This window comes from Rhea americana, unplaced genomic scaffold, assembly GCF_003343005.1.
Source record: "Rhea americana isolate MKP2758 unplaced genomic scaffold, rheAme1 scaffold_68, whole genome shotgun sequence".
NCBI lineage: Eukaryota > Metazoa > Chordata > Aves > Rheiformes > Rheidae > Rhea > Rhea americana.
The window spans coordinates 1,263,999-1,282,770 of NW_028186845.1; the positions used below are offsets into that span (position 1 = coordinate 1,263,999).

An 18,772-nucleotide genomic window follows, 5' to 3' on the forward strand; every position below is an offset into this window, starting at 1 on the left:
TTTTTTTTGTTTTTTGTTTTTTGTTTTTTGTTTTTTTTAAGTTTAAGACAACAATGGTAATAACACCTCTCTACACAAAGATTAGATCTGGGCTGAACTGACAACTTAAACCAAAATATCTGTCTTTGCTTGCAAGCTCAGAAAATGCAATAACGAGTTGTGAGGAATCAAACATGGAATACCATCGAGAGATCATTAAAAAAGGCCAAAGATGAAGACTAATCTTTCCACCAACTTCCTGTTTCAACTGTATACACTTAAAAAAAAAGTATTTTTAAACATCAGTAAAACATAATCCCCTTTGCTCTCTACCCAATGTTGAYGCAAAACTAGCCTTAGGCTGCAGGTCAAAGCGAATGAGTTCGTTGCTATATTTCGTTGGCTGAACAAGTCAATAAAAATTTTCAAGYTTTCTTTCCTTCTGAGACCTCCAAGCAGTGGCATGCTTCATATGTGATATCATTGCTTTTACTTCTTAGAGATCCCAGTGTGTTGTTAATAATTTTTGCTAAGAAAAATGACCTCCMGGACCAGAATGACCTATTAATAGTCAGATTTTTTTTTCAAATGTCATTTAGCTCCTGAATATATTTTATATACCTTTTTTATTCATAAGTACACAATCTCTTCCTTTCAAATATTTGCTCCTTCTAGTTAATATCCTGCACGTTCCCTRTAATGGAAGTAACAGTAAAAATATGGTAAATAAGATATGGCTGACTACAAACGCAACACTGACCAGCTAGAGACAAAAAAGCCTCTTCCCTACCACACACRAATCTCCAGTCAACCTGCATCTGCTGTACATAATATTTTATATAGACATATTCACAACACTTTTTTTGTGCTACTGAAATAAGTAGAAAAGAGAACTTCTATGGAATTTTTTTAAGAAACATCTAAGTACATCTTAAAAAAAAAATTGTTTTCCATTTCCGTTCAACACTACTGAGTAGGTCATGATTGCTGCATTCCTCAAGCCGCCATCTCAGAGTTTGAACTAAACTATTCTCTGTCATCAGCGACATGACAAAAGGAGGTGTCTCCTCCCCCAAGAGCAACTAGCAATAGCTATTTTTCAATTTCTTGACGGATTATGCTGATTTGGTAAAATCRAAGTGTCTTATAGAAGTTTATCTAGTTGAATAAACTTTGTTCCCTGTTCCTCGGATTCAGGACGGAATTCTGCTCTGCTCTTTAAAAAGGGAAGCTTGCGCTAGAACAAGAATTTGAACCTGTTCTACTCCTATCCCAGGAGGTTGCTCTACTCATCATACTTCTGGCTGCCTTCGGAGGAATTACTTCTCTGGGTTTATTCATGAAGAGATTTAAAGCACCTTAGTTTTATCCCAGCGTGGAGTAAGACCAAAAGAAAATGCCTCTGAAGCGTTTACATAAATGAATTCTTGTTTTCTCGCCAGCTCTAATGAGAAAGTAGTGATTCATACCGAACCTTTTATAAATTGCACAAACACATCTACAGAACAATACATTCAGAAGGGCCTAAAGCTATACTTGTCACCTTACCTTTTCTCAACACATGCATTAATCAGCCTTTCGCTGTGATAGAAACAAAAGTCCTTGAAATGCAATTGTTAGAAAAATGTAATGTTGCAGTCACAAATGCCATCTGAATTGCAACTAAAAATAMCCACAAAATTTACAAGAGAAATGCAAAGAAGCTGTCATAGAGACTAAAGTTTTGAACAGCCCTGATAATAGCCAAAACYGAAAATTCCTGTTTCACTTACCAATTTATGGGTAAGCTGGATGGTAATAAGTGGAGATCCTGAAAGATTGTGGGACAACGTAGGTGGAGGTTCCACTTTCAGGGAGATAAGGTAACTGGTTGCTGAGATCRTATAGGCTTTGTAGGCAGCAGCTTCAGCAATCCTTGGAAAGAAATAAACAAYATGTTAAGGAAGTAATAAAAGAGCATTCTTCAATCCATACCAGTGCTGGCCTGGTTCGACTTCACCTGAAAACCGTTGATCCTGTCTAGGGTAACCGTTGCAGTAATTTCAGAGATGTGGCTTACAGCACTCCGTTTCGTAACGGGCTCCCTAAAGCAAAAGGCTGCAGCAGCAGCAGCAGATGAAGCTTTTTCTTAGAGCTGCATCCAAGAACTCTCACCCACAGCCACCGCAACATCAGCACCTCTTTCCATTGAAGTCAACGAATTTCTGCAGGGGAGCAAGATCTGGCCCCAGAAGATCCTCTGCGAGGACTAAAGTCACAGATGAACAGTTTTATAGATTAGGAGACCTGAGTTCATCAGCATTCCCCCATTCTGCTCGTCTTTTACAAAGGTTTAAAAGCCTTTTTGAAAGTGCCTTAGGTCATTAGAGAGAATTTTATGAAGTAAAGGGCATAAAAAAAAGGTTAACTAGGCAAAGCAACCTTTCAGTGAGCAGAAAGTTTGCCTACAAGCTCAGGTTACCTATTTAAATATATTAATGCACAACACATGCAATAATGCATGTGTATACTTTTATATTTAGAAGTAATTTATAACTTTACTCTRAAAAACTGAGTATGTCCAGAAAAGTTCACTAAACTCAGATCACAGAACAAAGAGGAAAACCTGACTAAACATCTGATCGATCCAGGCAGTATTTTTTTCCTAGGCTGAGTTTGTTTRTTAGAGGCTTTTTATTTCTATTTTTATTTAAAACTTTTACTTTACACCAAAGGCATAAGTTTTTTATACTATCAGTACCAAACAGTGCCCGAGTAAAACGGTTTCTGTCATCTGCCTCCTAATCAGGTATGTGAATGAATGGTATTTATAATTACAAACATAAGCCATGGTGAATTAACCATCATTGTGGGTTTCAAAACATAGCACAGTAGTGGGAAGAGCCAATTTACAAAGCACTTTAAAAATCTTTTTTACATCTGCAACTTGTTACAATGCTTTCTTGTTTTTCTTTCATTGACAAAAAGAGTCATGTCAGATATTAAAACAACTCTATTCAATTGCTCAGCGAAGTTAAATAAAACAGAACTTATTTTGCACAGTCCCAACCACCAGTCTTTTCCATTTCTCCAGACATTTTCCATTTTCAYGTCTGACCAATTTAAAAAGAAAATCAGTATCAGAAATTACTTCTGCACCCAATAATCAAAATTTTAATTGAATTTGTTCATTAGAGGACAGAAATTTGCTATTTTATATGAAAGTAGAGAAGGACTTTTAAAGTGAAGGTCAGTATCTAGCATTTTGAGATTCCTTCTCCAAAGATTAAGCAGGGGCACTTTTTTTCCCCCCCTTCACTCATTATCTGCTATTTTAACTTCGCATTAAGAAAGCTAGATGAATTTGGATACATGTAAAGAACTTCAGTACAAGCAAGAAGCTGTTTCTATGCTCTGTGCTTGCAAATGCCAACCTTTCCTCTCTGCGGCACAGTCTCAGCAATGCACCTGGCTGTCAGACGGCAGTGGATCTGCGATTCCCCTTAGCGAGATCATCACAGATTTATACAAACAAATGACTAGGAGCAGATTAGGGCTCAAAGCCRTTTTAATTTTGWTTTCTTAAAAATAAATAAATAAAACAAACACAGGCAGACACACACAACCTGACTCCTCCTCTTGRAGGCTGATGGTTACATAGTCCAAAAATAGAAAAGTCATCTGGTGCTACAGCATGGAAGTTCCAAGTTTGGTTTTTAACCACAAGAAAATGAAATTCTGCCCTCRGGAAGAAAATGGGCAGGCTCCAAATTACAGGTGTTCAAGTGGCCTAAAGTTAGAAGAAGCCTAAAAGGTCTTTAGAACAAACTACTCTTAGAAAACATTGTTATTCTAGTGCAACAAACAAAAAAGATAATAGTAAAGTAAACAAAAGAAAACTGAGCAGGAAAGAATCGCATAATTTTTAAAAACATTTTTCAGATACCTAGGGCTTGAGTCAACAAAGGAAAAACGCCAAACTAGCGTTCCATGTATTATTAGAACACATTTTGGACAGATCTGCAACTGGAATTTTATAGACATGGTTCTGTAATGCTTTTATATATATATATATATATATATGTATGTATGTATATGCACACGCACACTGCAAACAGTTCAAATAGTTTGAGTTATCTGGACAGAAATCTAGGAGGCATTTTTACTCCAGTGTTTGTGTGCTTGTTTGCTTTAACTATGCAACAGGGCCAGTTCCTTCATTCTGAGATATGAAGGCTAAAAATCCATATATTTTCACRGAAGAGGGATCCGTCTCTAGATCCTCCGCAAAATTCAACACATGAACACCCACAGAGATGACTGACTGTGCGTGTTCACCACATCAGAGCTCCAGAAGTTGTAGACTCTAGGGCGGTGCACTGGAATACAACGTTCTGAGGTGCAAGTCTTCACCCACTTCACCCACTGATCGTTTATCCTTGCTKAACTGACTTAAGACCCTACTAATTCTCTTTTTCTCTGTAGGAAGTTGAAATTACATTTTTTATCTTAATAAATTGCAGGGATCCTCCTGCTTGAAAAACATAAGCTGTCRTAAATTATTGCCTCTATTTCTTCATACCAGTAAGAAATACTGCACACTAATGATAGGGTTCCCTTACACATACCTGCTAACAGTCCTTTTTTGAGAGAGCAGGGTACAAAACGGTGCAACTTCCTACTTGATTTAAAAGTGCTGTTTAGTAACAGTTGTGTCATTATCTCAGTGTGATTAGACTGGTCGTAAACCAGGAATCTTTACCCTGGAGTTCATAAATACATGCCAGTGTTATCATGACCTTCCTCTCTTTACATAGAGCTACATGCAAGGCACTCCGTAAAATGCATGCTGTATCCCTTTTTCCACTGTCACACACAACGTGGTAAAAAGCCACAGACTGAATAAGACTGAGAACTGGTGTAACCTAATCTATGTCCCTTAGCGGAGATCAAAAAGATAAATTAATACTAGCTTAAAATAAAAGTGTAATGATTTACATGAATGGCCTTGTAAAATTCCCCAGTGAACTGTCTTGCTGAGAGATATGCAACTCTTAGTTTATCTTATCTACTAATGATTTCATTGGTAACAGCGTATAAAGCAAACGGTCTTTGAAGTATCGCATGGTTTATTGTTGTAAAATTATCTCAGAGGCTTATAGGATTAGGATTCAGAGCTTTCCTTAGGAGGGATGTTATGTTTTCGTGTTTCATTTAAGCGCAAACATTATCTTTATGCATGTCAGGAGAGAAGATATAATTTGGTCTTATGAGACAAAGATTAGAATTATAAAATTCTAATATCCAATCTGACTAACAGAAATAAGAGACAAGGAAAGACAAACATGTTGCTGCGGGAATCTATTTTACCACAGCATAAAATAAACCTAATAAAAAGTCTTAATCTCTTTCTAGTTAATGACTAAATGTCCTTAGCATTGCAGAATCGGGATTATGGCTCATAATTTATTTACAGTTGATAAAGGCATGACTGTTATAATGGTACATCACTAAAGTAAACTGCTGCAGTGTGAGGGTTCCAGGTACTTACTTGGTATCCATAGGATTGATATTATGAAAGAAACCGTGCATGTTATGGTAAAGCAGGCCAACAATGGTTATCCAAGCTGTGAAAAGGCAACAGAGGTTATTCCTTAGAGCAGCAGTTCCAAGAGACATTTCTCTCCTAGACTTCAGCTCCCTGTTAAATAAGAGCCTTGACTTCTGTAAACTCTCATATCTTTACTTCAGCAGAGTTCTGATCACTCTGTTGAGTAAATGGAAAGGTATGAACAACCTCCAAGACAGCACCAGAACCGTCAAATGTAAAACAGAAAGCTGCCTGCCCTGTTCAACTGTGCTTTAACAACTTACTCATCTTGAAAGTAGTGAGCTGTCAATTAAAAAGCCCCCATGAGAACCACACGCCACTAGAAACGGCCACAGGACATAAGTATCTGTGCCTCAGGGGCAGCCACAGCACTCTCCAGGCTACTTGACTACCAGCAACACTCATGCCAGCTTGCAAAACTCAAACACCAGCAACCAGTTTGTCTGTTGTCTGCTTGCTATATGCGTTTCAAGTGCTCCAGCATCTGAGCGAAGAGACAGATACATATGTTAAGCGGCAGYCACACAGATGTCCTTTATTATCCCTTTCTCTGGATTCCAGTACTTATAATGCCAACTGTTTAAGATGAAATAATCAGTTTTTAATTTAGTCCCCTTGTACAGCATTAAAATGTTACCTGAAGCTTAAACTTGCTCAGAAGTGAGAGCTARCTGGTTTCTATCTCTCCTGAACAGTTAAATATCTTACAGGCTGGATCATTTCAAGACACAAAACATGATAAATTTCTGTATCAAGAAAAAAAATCTGCATGGTGAGAAGACTTCATAAGTGGGAAGGGAAAAACTCCTTTCACATGTATTTTTTAGCATTACAGGTTGGTTTGCAGTTATAGTTATTCAAGTCTCGGAGCGCTCACAGCAAAGTCTCCAGCCAAAGGCCTTGCCAGTGGGAAGAGGCAAAGCTGTCTCCGCACTCCGGACAGATAGTCCTGTAAGCACCGGGGTATTCCCGCGGCAGGCCACCCGCGGCTGGCTTCATGAAGAGACACCAACCTTCCTTCAACAGAGGCGGCTAGGAGAAGGGGCTCCAGACAAGTTATGCGGATGCAGGTAGGTGCTTTTGTAAATGTTTCCTTTAATCCTTAATTATAGCACAGGTAATTAACATCAAACACCCTGTAATTTTAAAATCTTGACTAAAGCTTCAGATTTTTGCCATATCACCAGATCTGGGGATTATTAATATTTTAGCTTAGATACGTATTTCAATACTGAGTTCCGCCTTTCTCCCTTCACTGCAGTTTACATCTTTATTCTGTTTCTGTAGTTGCTGTTACTTAAATCTTTCATTTTATGGAATTAATCCATAACACCTTACGACATGTTTTGCGTGATGGATATGTGATGCAAGATCTGATACCTTGGAATTCCTTAAAAATAGTAGTTCAGATGACTAAAAATAAATTATGAAATTATGAAATGGCTTCCCTGATGTCAAAGGATGTCCAGATTAAGCCTTTACAGTCTGCGTGGTCAAGCTGTAATATTCCAGTTTAATTTAATTAAAGTATCCTTCAAGTAATCTGGAACATTACTTGCATTACTGCAAGAATACTGCATATGAGAAGAATATTGCATTAATCATTCATTAATATCACAGGGAAATTGTTTCTGTTTCAAGCCAACATAACTGACAGCGATCAAATCAGTTACTACGAAAAATACAGCAAACCAAAAGCAGAATGATTTCCAGATACCCTGTTTACATGATTCTACCCCTCGGATTAAATTTTTCCTTACCTGTTTTGTGAAAAGCTTCACTGGGGATGGAAATATAACTCTGCCCTTGAGATGGAAAGCGATAGTGGGACAAATTCAGAGTCTGAGGATACATTTTGGCCAAGGAGTAATCTGTGTGATAACCCCCGCCAAAAAAGGGGAGGGGGGAGGAAAAAAAAAATTAGAACCTACTTGAGTACATTAGGGTCAACTCTTTTAGTAAGTATTGCAAGTTTTGACTTTGAAGCCCCAGCTATTCACAGAAATTTACTTTAATTGCTCATATACTATTGGACTAATCTCAYAGAATTCATATTCTGAACTCCTCCCCAAATAACCTAAAGGAAGCTAACACCGCTGTCAGAGCTGAATAACTCTGGACTAACTGTATAGTCACCTTTCCACAACTGATACAACATTTTCTATTTAACAGAGCAAATAACTTATTTTGATTTCCTCCTCCACGTTGGCAAATGGGGGCTACAAGCATGGAACTATTTATGATACCCAGACATATTCCAGTCCAGAGGGAGAGAACATTTCTGCTAAATCCTACCTGCCACAGGTGACGTGCCCTCAACGGTTACAGGTAACGAGTTTTCTCCTAGGTGGCGGGTCACGTGCACTATCACACAGTCAATAGTTTCAATTAAACTTCCAAATATGGGAGCAGTCTGGGGGGGGTGGGGAAAAAAGAAGGCTCTATAACAAAAGAAACTGAAGTTCATAGCGCAAAATGGCAAGGTGCCGTGATAAATTCCTGTTAGATTCATCATTCGACTGCCCATATACGTTTCACCACAATCTTCTGCACAGATGGTGAATAAAGCATTACATGGATTGATACCACACAGAGCCCAGTATCACAAAATTGCTCCACAGTATGTCCCCAAGTGACTCTTTGCTCCCATCAGCATTTGACGATTATATTAGATTCAGCACAACGAGGCCAAGAACTGAACAGGTTATTTTGGCAATATATAAAGACCGAAAAAAATCCCACCCCATCCTAATGCCAGACTAGTATCAGATCTTCATCAGAACATAAAYGTCAAACTACGGAATATATAAACTTATTTCAGCTTTATTAAAAGATGTCAGCGCTCCCTGGCATAAAGTTACACTCAAAGTGTTTATATGCCCACTGGAAAGCAGCCCTCCAGGCTGAAACTTGATGCATAAAAATGAGTGAATGCATGGCTTAATGGAAAATAAATGTTTGAATATTCATTTGCATGAGAAACGATCACACTTTGTGCTAAGAACTTAAATCCATTAGACGTTTGTCTTTCTTCAAAGCCTTTTACGATTCAGTAAGAGCTTAATTTACTTTAGCCTGTCCCTTTCTCTCATTGTAAGAGCTCTGTATTCTGAAAACTTTGCTCCCTTAAGATTCAAACTTCAAAAGATCTCAGGAAATTCTTGAATTGCTCCTCTTAGTATTTCTTTGAACTCTAAAAGAGGAACTAGAAGTGAAAAGGGATAAAAAAAATCACTCTCCCGTTCTCAAAGTTTAACTTCTCTAAACACTGCTGTATATTTCATAAATATTGAAAAGATATATGTTTAAATTAAATAAAAATATTACTTTAAAATATCTGGTGTTTTTCAAATTCATGAACAGCCGAATTTGGAGTAGAAGTCATAGAAATCATAGAAGTTCCTTATTTTAAGGCTCAAAAACACTACAAAAGAAAATTATTTTTTGTCTATAGATTTTTAATTAAAATGACAGAAACCTATGAGAAAACAAGTCACACTGCCAAGAAGTTCTGACATGAATAATAGAGGCAACTCTATTTTCATTTCTATACATGAGAAAATATGCACCTGAAATAACCCACAAATCTAAGCTATATGTCTTACCTTTGATTTATCAGCCCAGGCAGGCAGTAAAAGAAAGTCTTCAACAGTTTTTAAAAAAGCCTAGAAGATAAATAAAATTGTGTTATTTGATTAGTTATTCATCAGCTACATCTCCAGGTAAGCACGTAAGGCAGATCTCTGCTAGGATTTCCTCAGATTTATTTTAAGATGACAGAGCTGTTCTCATGCATGTCACAGATTCATCCCCTACCTGCCAGCCCTCTCATCGTATTTTATATAGTGAGATTTTAAAGTAATAGTTTATTTAATAACACCCCTGTGAGACTCCCAAAACGCAATGGTTCCACTACAGCTAAGGTGACAACGCTCGAACAAAATGAAGCCACTGAAATTCATATAACACTAATGCCCAGCCTCATTAAGTGAAGAGATATTGCAACAGCATGGGTATATTTCTGGGCACCATTTCCTGGATTATCTACTTAACTTTTGCGTTTGGAGGTTGTTTTGGAGGTCAGGATCCGTCACAGCGGGCACTGTTCAAGCACTCGGCACAGCACAACCCCCAAGAAGTCTTGCCAACGAAGACAAACAGGAGGAGGGGAAACTAGAGCACAGGGAACGCCTGGCACCAAATCATGCAGCAGGCTACGACAAACTAGGGTCAAAAGCCAGGTCGCTCCATTCCCTGCCTAAAAAGTAAGACTAGCCCCCAGCTCGAGGCAAGGCGCTTCCGTAACTCTCACCAAGGGCGTACGATGGGCTAAAACAAGGACTTGGGTCTTGAAAGTGAAGCTGGTGTCTCCTGCTTCAACGCCTATCTGCTAAAGTGTCTTCAGAGCGTCAGCCTGGTTACAGGAAAGTCCCACCAAGAAATGTAGAAGAAAGCAGCAATGGTGTTTTCTGAGGACATTTTTGTAATCCATAACATACGGGCCAGCTTTGAGGCTTTGCTATACGAGCTTTACCCTTAGGGGCTAGAGGCTCTGCGCTGCCCCTTTCAGGGTGGAATTTCACCCGGCATGCATGAAAATTATGCTAAACCCAAGACCCAGTTGTGCAGTGTATTTAGGAAGGATCTCTTTCCAAGGCCCAGGATTTTTCCAGAATTACCCCGAAGAGGGTATGGTAGACCACTAGGCAGGGAGAGAAAGCAGGAGAACTAGACCTCCTGAGCAGAACAAAATTATAACAGAAAACATAAGAAAAGATGTGTCAGAAGCAACTTATTATAAATACGTGYCAGCAATCAGAACATTTATTGTACAGCACTTTTTTTTTTCCTTTTGTGCTGTGAGGCATATGACAACCAGGACAGAGATAACTAGAGAAAAGAGTACGCGTTCTCAGTTCCTGCCTGTCAGGGAATTAGCTGCACACAACACAAAGCCAAATCATCAATCAGACAAACGATACAGCCTGTACGCATGATCAGGACTCTCTGGTGTTTGTTTCCCAAAATAGCTTTGCTAAACATAATCACGTCCCGCGTTTCTGCCTGCACATCGCTTTCATGGCACGCACGGCAGCGTTAGATAGCGTGAACGAGCAACGAAACGGCAGCTGCGATGGTGTGGGAAACGGGTACGATAACTGACTGGATGATACCCCCTTCTCAGTGGGGATCCGCCCCCACACGCACCTTTCAACAAAATGAAGGAAACAACACGTTAAAGCTTTTTAGAAGGATTTTTGCTCCATATTAAACCGATCCATAAAATTCCAGCTTTAAAGTTTGCAAATGCTAAACCTTTAACGTAACAATTGCTGCCCATGTATTTTTCAAAAGTACTTATTTATATTGTTTGTCTGAGTAAACAACCCTTGTCACCTTTGTACTACCCACGCGCTCAGAGGAGCGATCACCGGTGAGGCCAGAGCTGACTACTGTAATAATAGTTTTCTAGCTTGTTGAAATGAGGGAATTAGCTGCCCATCACTTTACGGAAGGTTAACTTTATGTTAGCAGAAAGTGACCCCTTGTCCTCAGYTCAGACTGCAGAAAGCTCCCCCACCACCACCTTTGTGGATTAACTTAAACAAGAATGAAGTTTTGGACCTGGTCTTACAATGAACAATTTTAGTGGAGATCTGCAATACCTCTACCACAGTACCTGCTGTGATKGCAGCATAGCATAAGATAAGGGCATTAACTCCCAAAAGCTAAAGACACTAATGTCACCAACAGTCCCTCTCCCACGGGTTGCCAGCTCCAGTGCAGAGCATTGCCTCAGCCATTCTAGAGTCCAGCAAAAATACTGCATGACTTTGCAAAAGAGAAACTGCTGGACTGGCACTACTTAGCCTATGATCACTACAGGAGCAATAAACACTAAAAAAAAAGATTGGGCAGACAGCAGTAAATGATAACACTTTAACCCTCCACTGTGGGATTTAAACTAACTTGCTTGGGTATCAGTAGCAGTCTATTACAGTAGTGTGGAACTCAAATATACTAGATAGTAAGTATATACCTGGGTAGCTTGCCCAGGCTGAGCTCCAGTACAGCCACAACTAGATGCTTCCTGCATCCATGTTAACCAGTTTGCAATATGTCTCCGTTTTGCAGCTGTCACTACTGTGATAAAAACMTCTAAGTCCTATGCCTGACAGAGGACTGGCAAACTCAGCTGCATTTTAGATCACCCAGATCTAAATGCTAAATTTTTTCTAAGAATGCATATCATTGATTGGATACATTTTCAGTTGAAAACAACTTCATAAGAAATTATTTTTCTTTTGCAGTTGTCTGCTTAACTACATAATTATTTTTAATCTGCAGTCACAATTCCAAATGTTTAGAATTTAAGTTTTAAATAATATCCTGATCTTTAAGCCATTTTCTGTGGTTGAAACACATGTTCTGACACTTATTAAAATAGTTCTATTTTTTTATCGTATTTGCAATCAGCAAAAACTTTCAAAGTTGAATTTTATGTTTCAGCTTCTGGAGCAAGTTCAGGGTTACCTGGCTTCACATACAGATCTGAAAGAAATATACCTCAGTCAGACGTAGAGCAGTATTTTCTGACAAGGATTGGTTGGGCAAGTTGAATGATAGATTTTCTAGGTAGTTCAGCATGGTATCTGGGGAGTGAGAGTTTCTTCTTTCCTCAGTCAGATTAGTTATGATGGGATGATAGGCATTTGTAGACAGCTGCAGGAGATAGAGAGCTCATCAGAACTTATAGGCAGTCATTATTTATGTTTGTAGCCCTAAGAGAGTTAAATGACAGTTTTTAATTCTCTGAGAATCRCTACAACATTGTCAAGCAATGTAACTTCAAGACTTGTCCTATGTGGTTCTCTGGCCCTAAAGCCAAAAAAGTAGGTTCCTGACCCAGTCTTCTCCTCCTCTTTGGATAGAGCACAACCTAGTATGACCACTGGGATTACACAGAGGAGACCAGGTAAACCAAGAGCAAAAAGGAAAGCATATGAACGAATAGATACGGTAATCAGAATCAGACATACATGGCATTTTTCACTAGACATTCAGGTCATATCCACCATGGTTTCCTGAAAGTCTCTGATCAAGGTGACAAACGGAACTTGGACATTACAGATATCAAGCAAGTGAAAAAAAAAATCAATGTTTTTGAATGCCCTCCTATATCTACAGTAGACTAAAATATTTCAGAAATTTGTTTTCTGTTTATAGGAAACAGATTTTTCTTTAACAGTGAATTCCCTGCATCTGTCCCAGTTCATTTCTATTCTTATTAAGGATTCTGTAGCTTGCATATCTGAAAATCTTTAACTGGGTTGGTCAAATAAATGCCACTAACAAAAACTAATCTGTGGAGGACCTGTAACTCTTTGTAATATATACACATTCTGGCRTTACAGAAAAGAGTTATGAGGACTGTCCTACCACAGGCCTTGGAGTCGTTGTCACCGTAGACCATGGAAGCGTTGACGAAAGCACAACTTGCACACCTGAGGAAAATAAAGGCTATTTTAATACATACATACATACAAGAAAGTTTACTAAAACTGTATTCCCATTGCAGGCTGGAGCAGCTCCAACTAGAAATAATCATACTTGCTGTTTGCGTTTTACTTATTTTCAGTACTGGAGCTGCATAGGCTTGTTTAAACAATTTCTTCTACTATTCTTCTCAATTTTATTTCATCTTTATASAGTTGAATTTTGCAACCTAATCCAAGTCTTAAACACTTGAACCTTTCTTTGCAAACAGGAATTTAAGTGTTATTTGCAGTTCATGGGAATCTCTTCCATTAAAAAAGGAATAACTGTATGATTAAAACATCGACATTCAACCTCCTTCTCTAGCTCTGATGCAGACTCTTTGGTAAGCTATTTAGGGCAAATTTTTCAAAATCCGCTATACCTTATGAAGAATAAATTGTCTATAGGCACTTCGGAAATTTTCACTCATGACCTTCATATATTTCACTCATCTGTCCTAGGTTCTCTTTTTAGACTATAAACTCTTTAGAACAGGCACTGTGGGTATACAGGCACTGGATAAAAGCAATACTCAGGGCTCAGCTATCATTTCCAGACAGTAGTGTTGTCTAAATAATTGTGTCTTGGGTCTAACCTGCTCGAGTGCTAAATAAAGGCACATACATGCAGTTAAAAATCAGAAAGCAACTTTCAGCAAAAGTCTTTAAGAAGCATTCAAGGCCAGCGAAAATCCTTGTGTTGCTTGCAATGAAAACAAGGCACCACCCTCAAACAGAAAACCAACATTGATAGAAACAGTAGCATATTAGAGCCTATGAGGCAYGTTTGCTTTGCATAAAACAAGAACCCTGGTCAAGTAGGCAAAATACAGCCAAATAGTAGTTTGAACGTATTATAGAAAGCATCTCTAGCAGATAGCTGGGGTGATTTCAAGCAACAGTGAGGCTGCCATTAAACAATCTAGCTTTACCAATAAATGTAACCTGCTAGAACTACACCCATTGAAGATTACCATACGAGTATGTCATAAGTGATTTGTCAAGACAAAAAAAAAAAAAATCAATTTTGGATAGTTTCCAGCTGCTCTGTTTTAAATATATTGATTCCTCTCTGTGCAAGGGGATTTATGGGTCATTTGTGATAGTGAAATAAAATTTTCTTCTAATCTATGTCTTCCCAAGAATTTATGTGTGCTGAAATACCACACTCCCAGGCAAAATCAAACAGTAGTGGCATAGGTTGGTCACATTTTTCTTCATGGACCCAAAATGAACACGATCATTCATTCTATTAAAAAACAAGCTGTCCTATTAAGTTTCTTATGTCAGACTGCAGTAGCCCAGCTTCATCCCCAGGTTTAGTTCTGCAAGGACAATAAATAGTAAACCAAGGTCATCCTTGGTATCTATGTTGATTACTACTGTAATATTCCTTGCTTTCCAAGACTGCCTCAATTGTATCTGTCAAGATGGAAATCAAAAAAAAAAAAGAAAAAAAAAGAAAAAACTGATCAGTCCACACCATCGAGGAAAAAAGCAAAAGTCAATATTCTACATTTTTCAAGTGCTCAAAATCACTTGATTGGCTTAAAGTTCATAAAACTTACAGAAATAATATACCTAGAGTCACTTTACACACACATCCAGCTTTAATTTAAAGAGGCCAGAAATTTTAGATTTTCCACTGAAAATTGGTAGTTTCAAATAATTCTAAAGACCTGTGAACTACAGTTTTAAGGGAAAAAAAAATCACTTAATGTCACGCAAATTACAGCAAACTTATAAAATCTCACAGCACAATAATATATTACCTCAATATATAAATGAGATTTAGAAGACTTGCTACATTGTTTTCCAAAAAAAATAAAAAAAAAAAAGTACAACTCTGTATTTAAACTTCAGCAAGAATCAGGTACTCAGATACTCAGATTCTGCTGAAGTCTTTGAAAGTCTCAGCTGCAAACATTAACATCCAGCAGCTAAATATTCCGACACCAATGACCCCAGTAACACTACAATGCCCTAATGTATAATAGATACGGACACAAACTTGTTCCGTGATTTCCAAACAAAGAATTAAAAATTTAACTTCAAAATAGGATTTGCATCCATAGAAAACACTTTCCATGATGCTTTGCCTGTTCGTTGGAATGAAGATAGGGGGTTAGAACAGTGGAAGACTTCAGAGGATGGTTCTTGTGGATTCACAGGAATTTAAGGGGTTAAAAAATTAGTTGCCCTTGTATTTATATAAGTCATGCCTCTCTGACAGTGAAACCAGGCACATACATAGATGATCAGGTCAATCTGAAAATCCACTGCTCTAGAGTTTAGTAACATAACATTCTTCTCGTGTTGCATTAAATCAAGGAATGTGATTTATGGGAGCTTTGGGTTGGATAGTGTTATAGTAACCCTAGTTTGTTGTGAAAGATACAGCAGCCAGATACAATAGCAATGTTTCCAACATGACCTGAACACTATAAAGTTAATAATTTTTTTCTTTTTAAATACGATGATCAAACACAGAACAGAAAATTTATACTATTTCTGGAATTAAATGACTGCTCTCTGAATCAGAAGGCCTGAAGACATAAGAATCACTTTTTAAAAAGCAAAATTTTTAAGGTGATTACTSCGATTTGTGTTGCAAAGCAAACAGATTGCTCCATTATATACCAGCTGGAGGGTTTTTCAGTGAATTCAATCCTAAATAAACTGGATTGCTGTAATCAAACCTGGAAATCAAATGTATGCATTCTCATTTTGATGGTTTCATCAAAAGTTCTGTATTATTCAAAGAGTTTTTGATGTAAAAGTGGTTCCCATGGGTTTTAAAGGACAAGAGCAATAGGTTTAACTGCTTTAAGTCTGAATAGCCCAGTAAAAATATAGGAAAGCAGTGAAACTGTCAGTGAAGCTAAATGGTCAAGATGCTCCATAGCTTTCATTCAGAAATGGATCTTTCTAATTGCTACTCACACACAAGTGCTTTATAGCAACACAGCCTTTCTCGTAGTGAAAGATTTATAATAATGATCCACAGGATGGCTGGTGGAGTTTACTGGCCACTGTCTAAGTCCGACATTTTTGCTGAAATCTCAATTGTTTTACTTTTATATTTCAGCTGATATCTTCTTTATGGTTCACAAGCATACGTGGGTTAAGTCTTCATCCTTCCAGAAACTGGAAGATGAGCGTTATTATCCACATCTTCTGGGAACACATTAAGAGGCTGAGTTGGCTCCAAGTTACACAACAACTAGTGTGCAAGTTAAAAATCTACTGTCAGTATTCCCTAATACCATTCTACCCCAGTCTAATCGTCGTTTCTCTTCTCTGATCATAGRGGATCTAATAATGGCAAGATGCTTCTAGTTTTGCTAACTTTTGGCGACATTTTAAAGGAGAACAAGATGAAAAATATGCACAGAGAGCTGAAAGTTTCAGTGGCATTTATATTTGCATTTCTGTCAGCCTCCATAAAAAAAAAGTGTATTCAATAGCTGAAAGCTGGAAAACAGTAGCAAAAAAATCCCACAGGCTAAGTATAAAGTCAACAGCTTTACAAAAGAGAACTTATGGCAACAGCACGCATATACTCACCAACAGCGGCCGTAAAGTACTGCTCAATTTCATTGGGGGTGAGCGCCCTTTCCCATATAATAAATTCATCAAATGCCCCATTCACATAGCGCTTAGTTTGATCCCCTTCTGTCCCAGTCAGCAGATTTGCATTGGGGTCTCCATAATCATAGAAAACTTTCCCGTTTGGATCAGTTGTGTTTAGCGTTCCATTGACATAGACTTTCAGTCCTTCTCTTGATTTCCAAGTGAAGAGAACGTGTGTCCAGTAAGGACCTGCAACGTATTGATAGTCACAGTAAAATCCATGAATCAACTTTAGTTAGAGTCTTTCCTATTCACTAAGTTTTTGCTAACTTTGGCAATGTTGTAGAGCTATGTTCAAAGTGTTAACAGTTAGGGAATGTTTGTATCACATACATCAATCGTTGCCCGTTTGGGAAAGAACTTCAGCAGAATGGCTCTTAGCTTTTGTCTTATCTGGGCTCACTGAAGTTGCATAAATTACGCTTGCTAAGTACTATTAGCCAAGATTTGAAATCTCTTCAAAGCTGACTCAAAACTCCCCATTCAGCAAGAAATGCATAAAGACTCCAAGAACCGGACAATAGGAAAATAGATCAACTAAGAGAAATCTGTTTTTGTCATAGKTCAGAGGCCTAAAACATAATATTTATTTTTGCTTAAACTAATCCACAAACATGCAAATTATTCTTACCATTTAATGGCTTTTATCTTAAAACATCATTTCTAAACTGATTTATTAAGCTGTAACAGAGCTGTAATAGAGTTTKGTTACTATGAAAAAGTCTTATTTTCCCAATTTAAAGGAGTTAAATTAAGAGAAGATTTGACGACCGATAGTGGCATTATCAAATCCAAGAATTTGTTCCAGCCATCAGGTAATACCACTTCCCGACAATATACAGTTTAGATCAAAGATAAAAGCAGGAAGGTATTTTCTATTCATAAGATGTTTATTAATACCATTCAAGGCATACAAAACTTGATCCTTTGCAGATAATTAAAAGGTGAAACCACTGAACACATAGTAAGGTAGTTATCAAATGAAGTCTAAATTTGAGAGGCACTGTAGCAACACACATCCAGTTTCAGAATATACTGAGAACTGTTGGGGATTAACGTGCATTCCTCACTCCTCCATGTAAGTGGCCATTAGTCTATTGACGTCAATAAGAACTCTGTTTAAGGAACACCAGGAGTACAGGTCCAAGGATATTTGCTGAACAGCATCAGTTCATGCTTTCTTTCTGCACAGCAGGAGAGSTATTAGGCACAGAGATGCATCTTAYTCTTCTTCTTTCCACTTTCCTCCCCACCCCGCCCCAAGTCCACTTCTCTTTCCTGAAGTTGTGTTTTTAACATATCTCTCCCTGCAAGAATAAAGTAAAATATAACAAAGAAATGARTAAAGAAAAGGTGACCTTTACCTGGCGGACTAAAGCTTGCTTTCCACTTCATTGCATTTCCACGGGTGTAAAATTCTACAGAGCCTTCACCTTCATTTGAACAGATTTTGAAACCACTGGAAATTACTTGTCCACCAGAGGCAGAAGGAAACCTATCCTGCTGATCTTGAGTCTTCCAGAAAAAGGAAAACGTTACTCCTGATGGAAGCAAGTGAGGGGATTTAAAATGGAAACAAAACAAACAAAACACAAATGCAACTAAAAGCTTCCAACACTGTGGAATACAGACAGTGAAAATGGTTTTAAGGATAGATCACCCGCTAACATAAACAAGGAGAGCTCACAAGTCAGAGATATTTTCCTCCACTACTCTGAGCAGTATTTTTAATACTATTCCACAAATTTTTTGTCATACTAACTTAGTAGAAATGTTAAAGTTTATATTATTGAACAATAAGTAGTTAGCTACGTAGTATCTTCTGGTCTAAGTGATCTTTCTGTTCATCCTCGGTACAAGTTGGGCACTGTCATATCTATGTACAAAGTATTTTGAGAACAGTGTATGATAAAATAACCACCAAGGAAATGTTAATTAATTATCACTAGCCTCATAGACATCAATCAGTATATGAACAGTCCAAGTTTGCCAGATCTTGATGTATATGGGTTGGAAGTTTTAAATGCTGTGA

General features: G+C 37.9%; 1 protein-coding gene across 2 annotated transcripts in view; it reads right to left on the bottom strand.

The window, feature by feature from the left end:
- Positions 1 to 18,772, bottom strand: part of ADGRD1 (adhesion G protein-coupled receptor D1) — a 162,062-nt gene that overhangs the window by 129,038 nt on the left and 14,252 nt on the right. For both annotated transcript variants that reach the window (XM_085321106.1, XM_085321109.1), the window contains 9 exons: positions 18,105 to 18,281; positions 16,675 to 16,929; positions 13,010 to 13,074; positions 12,137 to 12,292; positions 9,175 to 9,234; positions 7,865 to 7,982; positions 7,330 to 7,440; positions 5,510 to 5,585; positions 1,752 to 1,893 (listed from right to left, as the gene is read on the bottom strand). In XM_085321106.1, the coding sequence (XP_085177232.1) occupies positions 1,752 to 1,893; positions 5,510 to 5,585; positions 7,330 to 7,440; positions 7,865 to 7,982; positions 9,175 to 9,234; positions 12,137 to 12,292; positions 13,010 to 13,074; positions 16,675 to 16,929; positions 18,105 to 18,281 (1,160 nt within the window). The remainder of the gene's footprint in view (positions 1 to 1,751; positions 1,894 to 5,509; positions 5,586 to 7,329; positions 7,441 to 7,864; positions 7,983 to 9,174; positions 9,235 to 12,136; positions 12,293 to 13,009; positions 13,075 to 16,674; positions 16,930 to 18,104; positions 18,282 to 18,772) is intronic.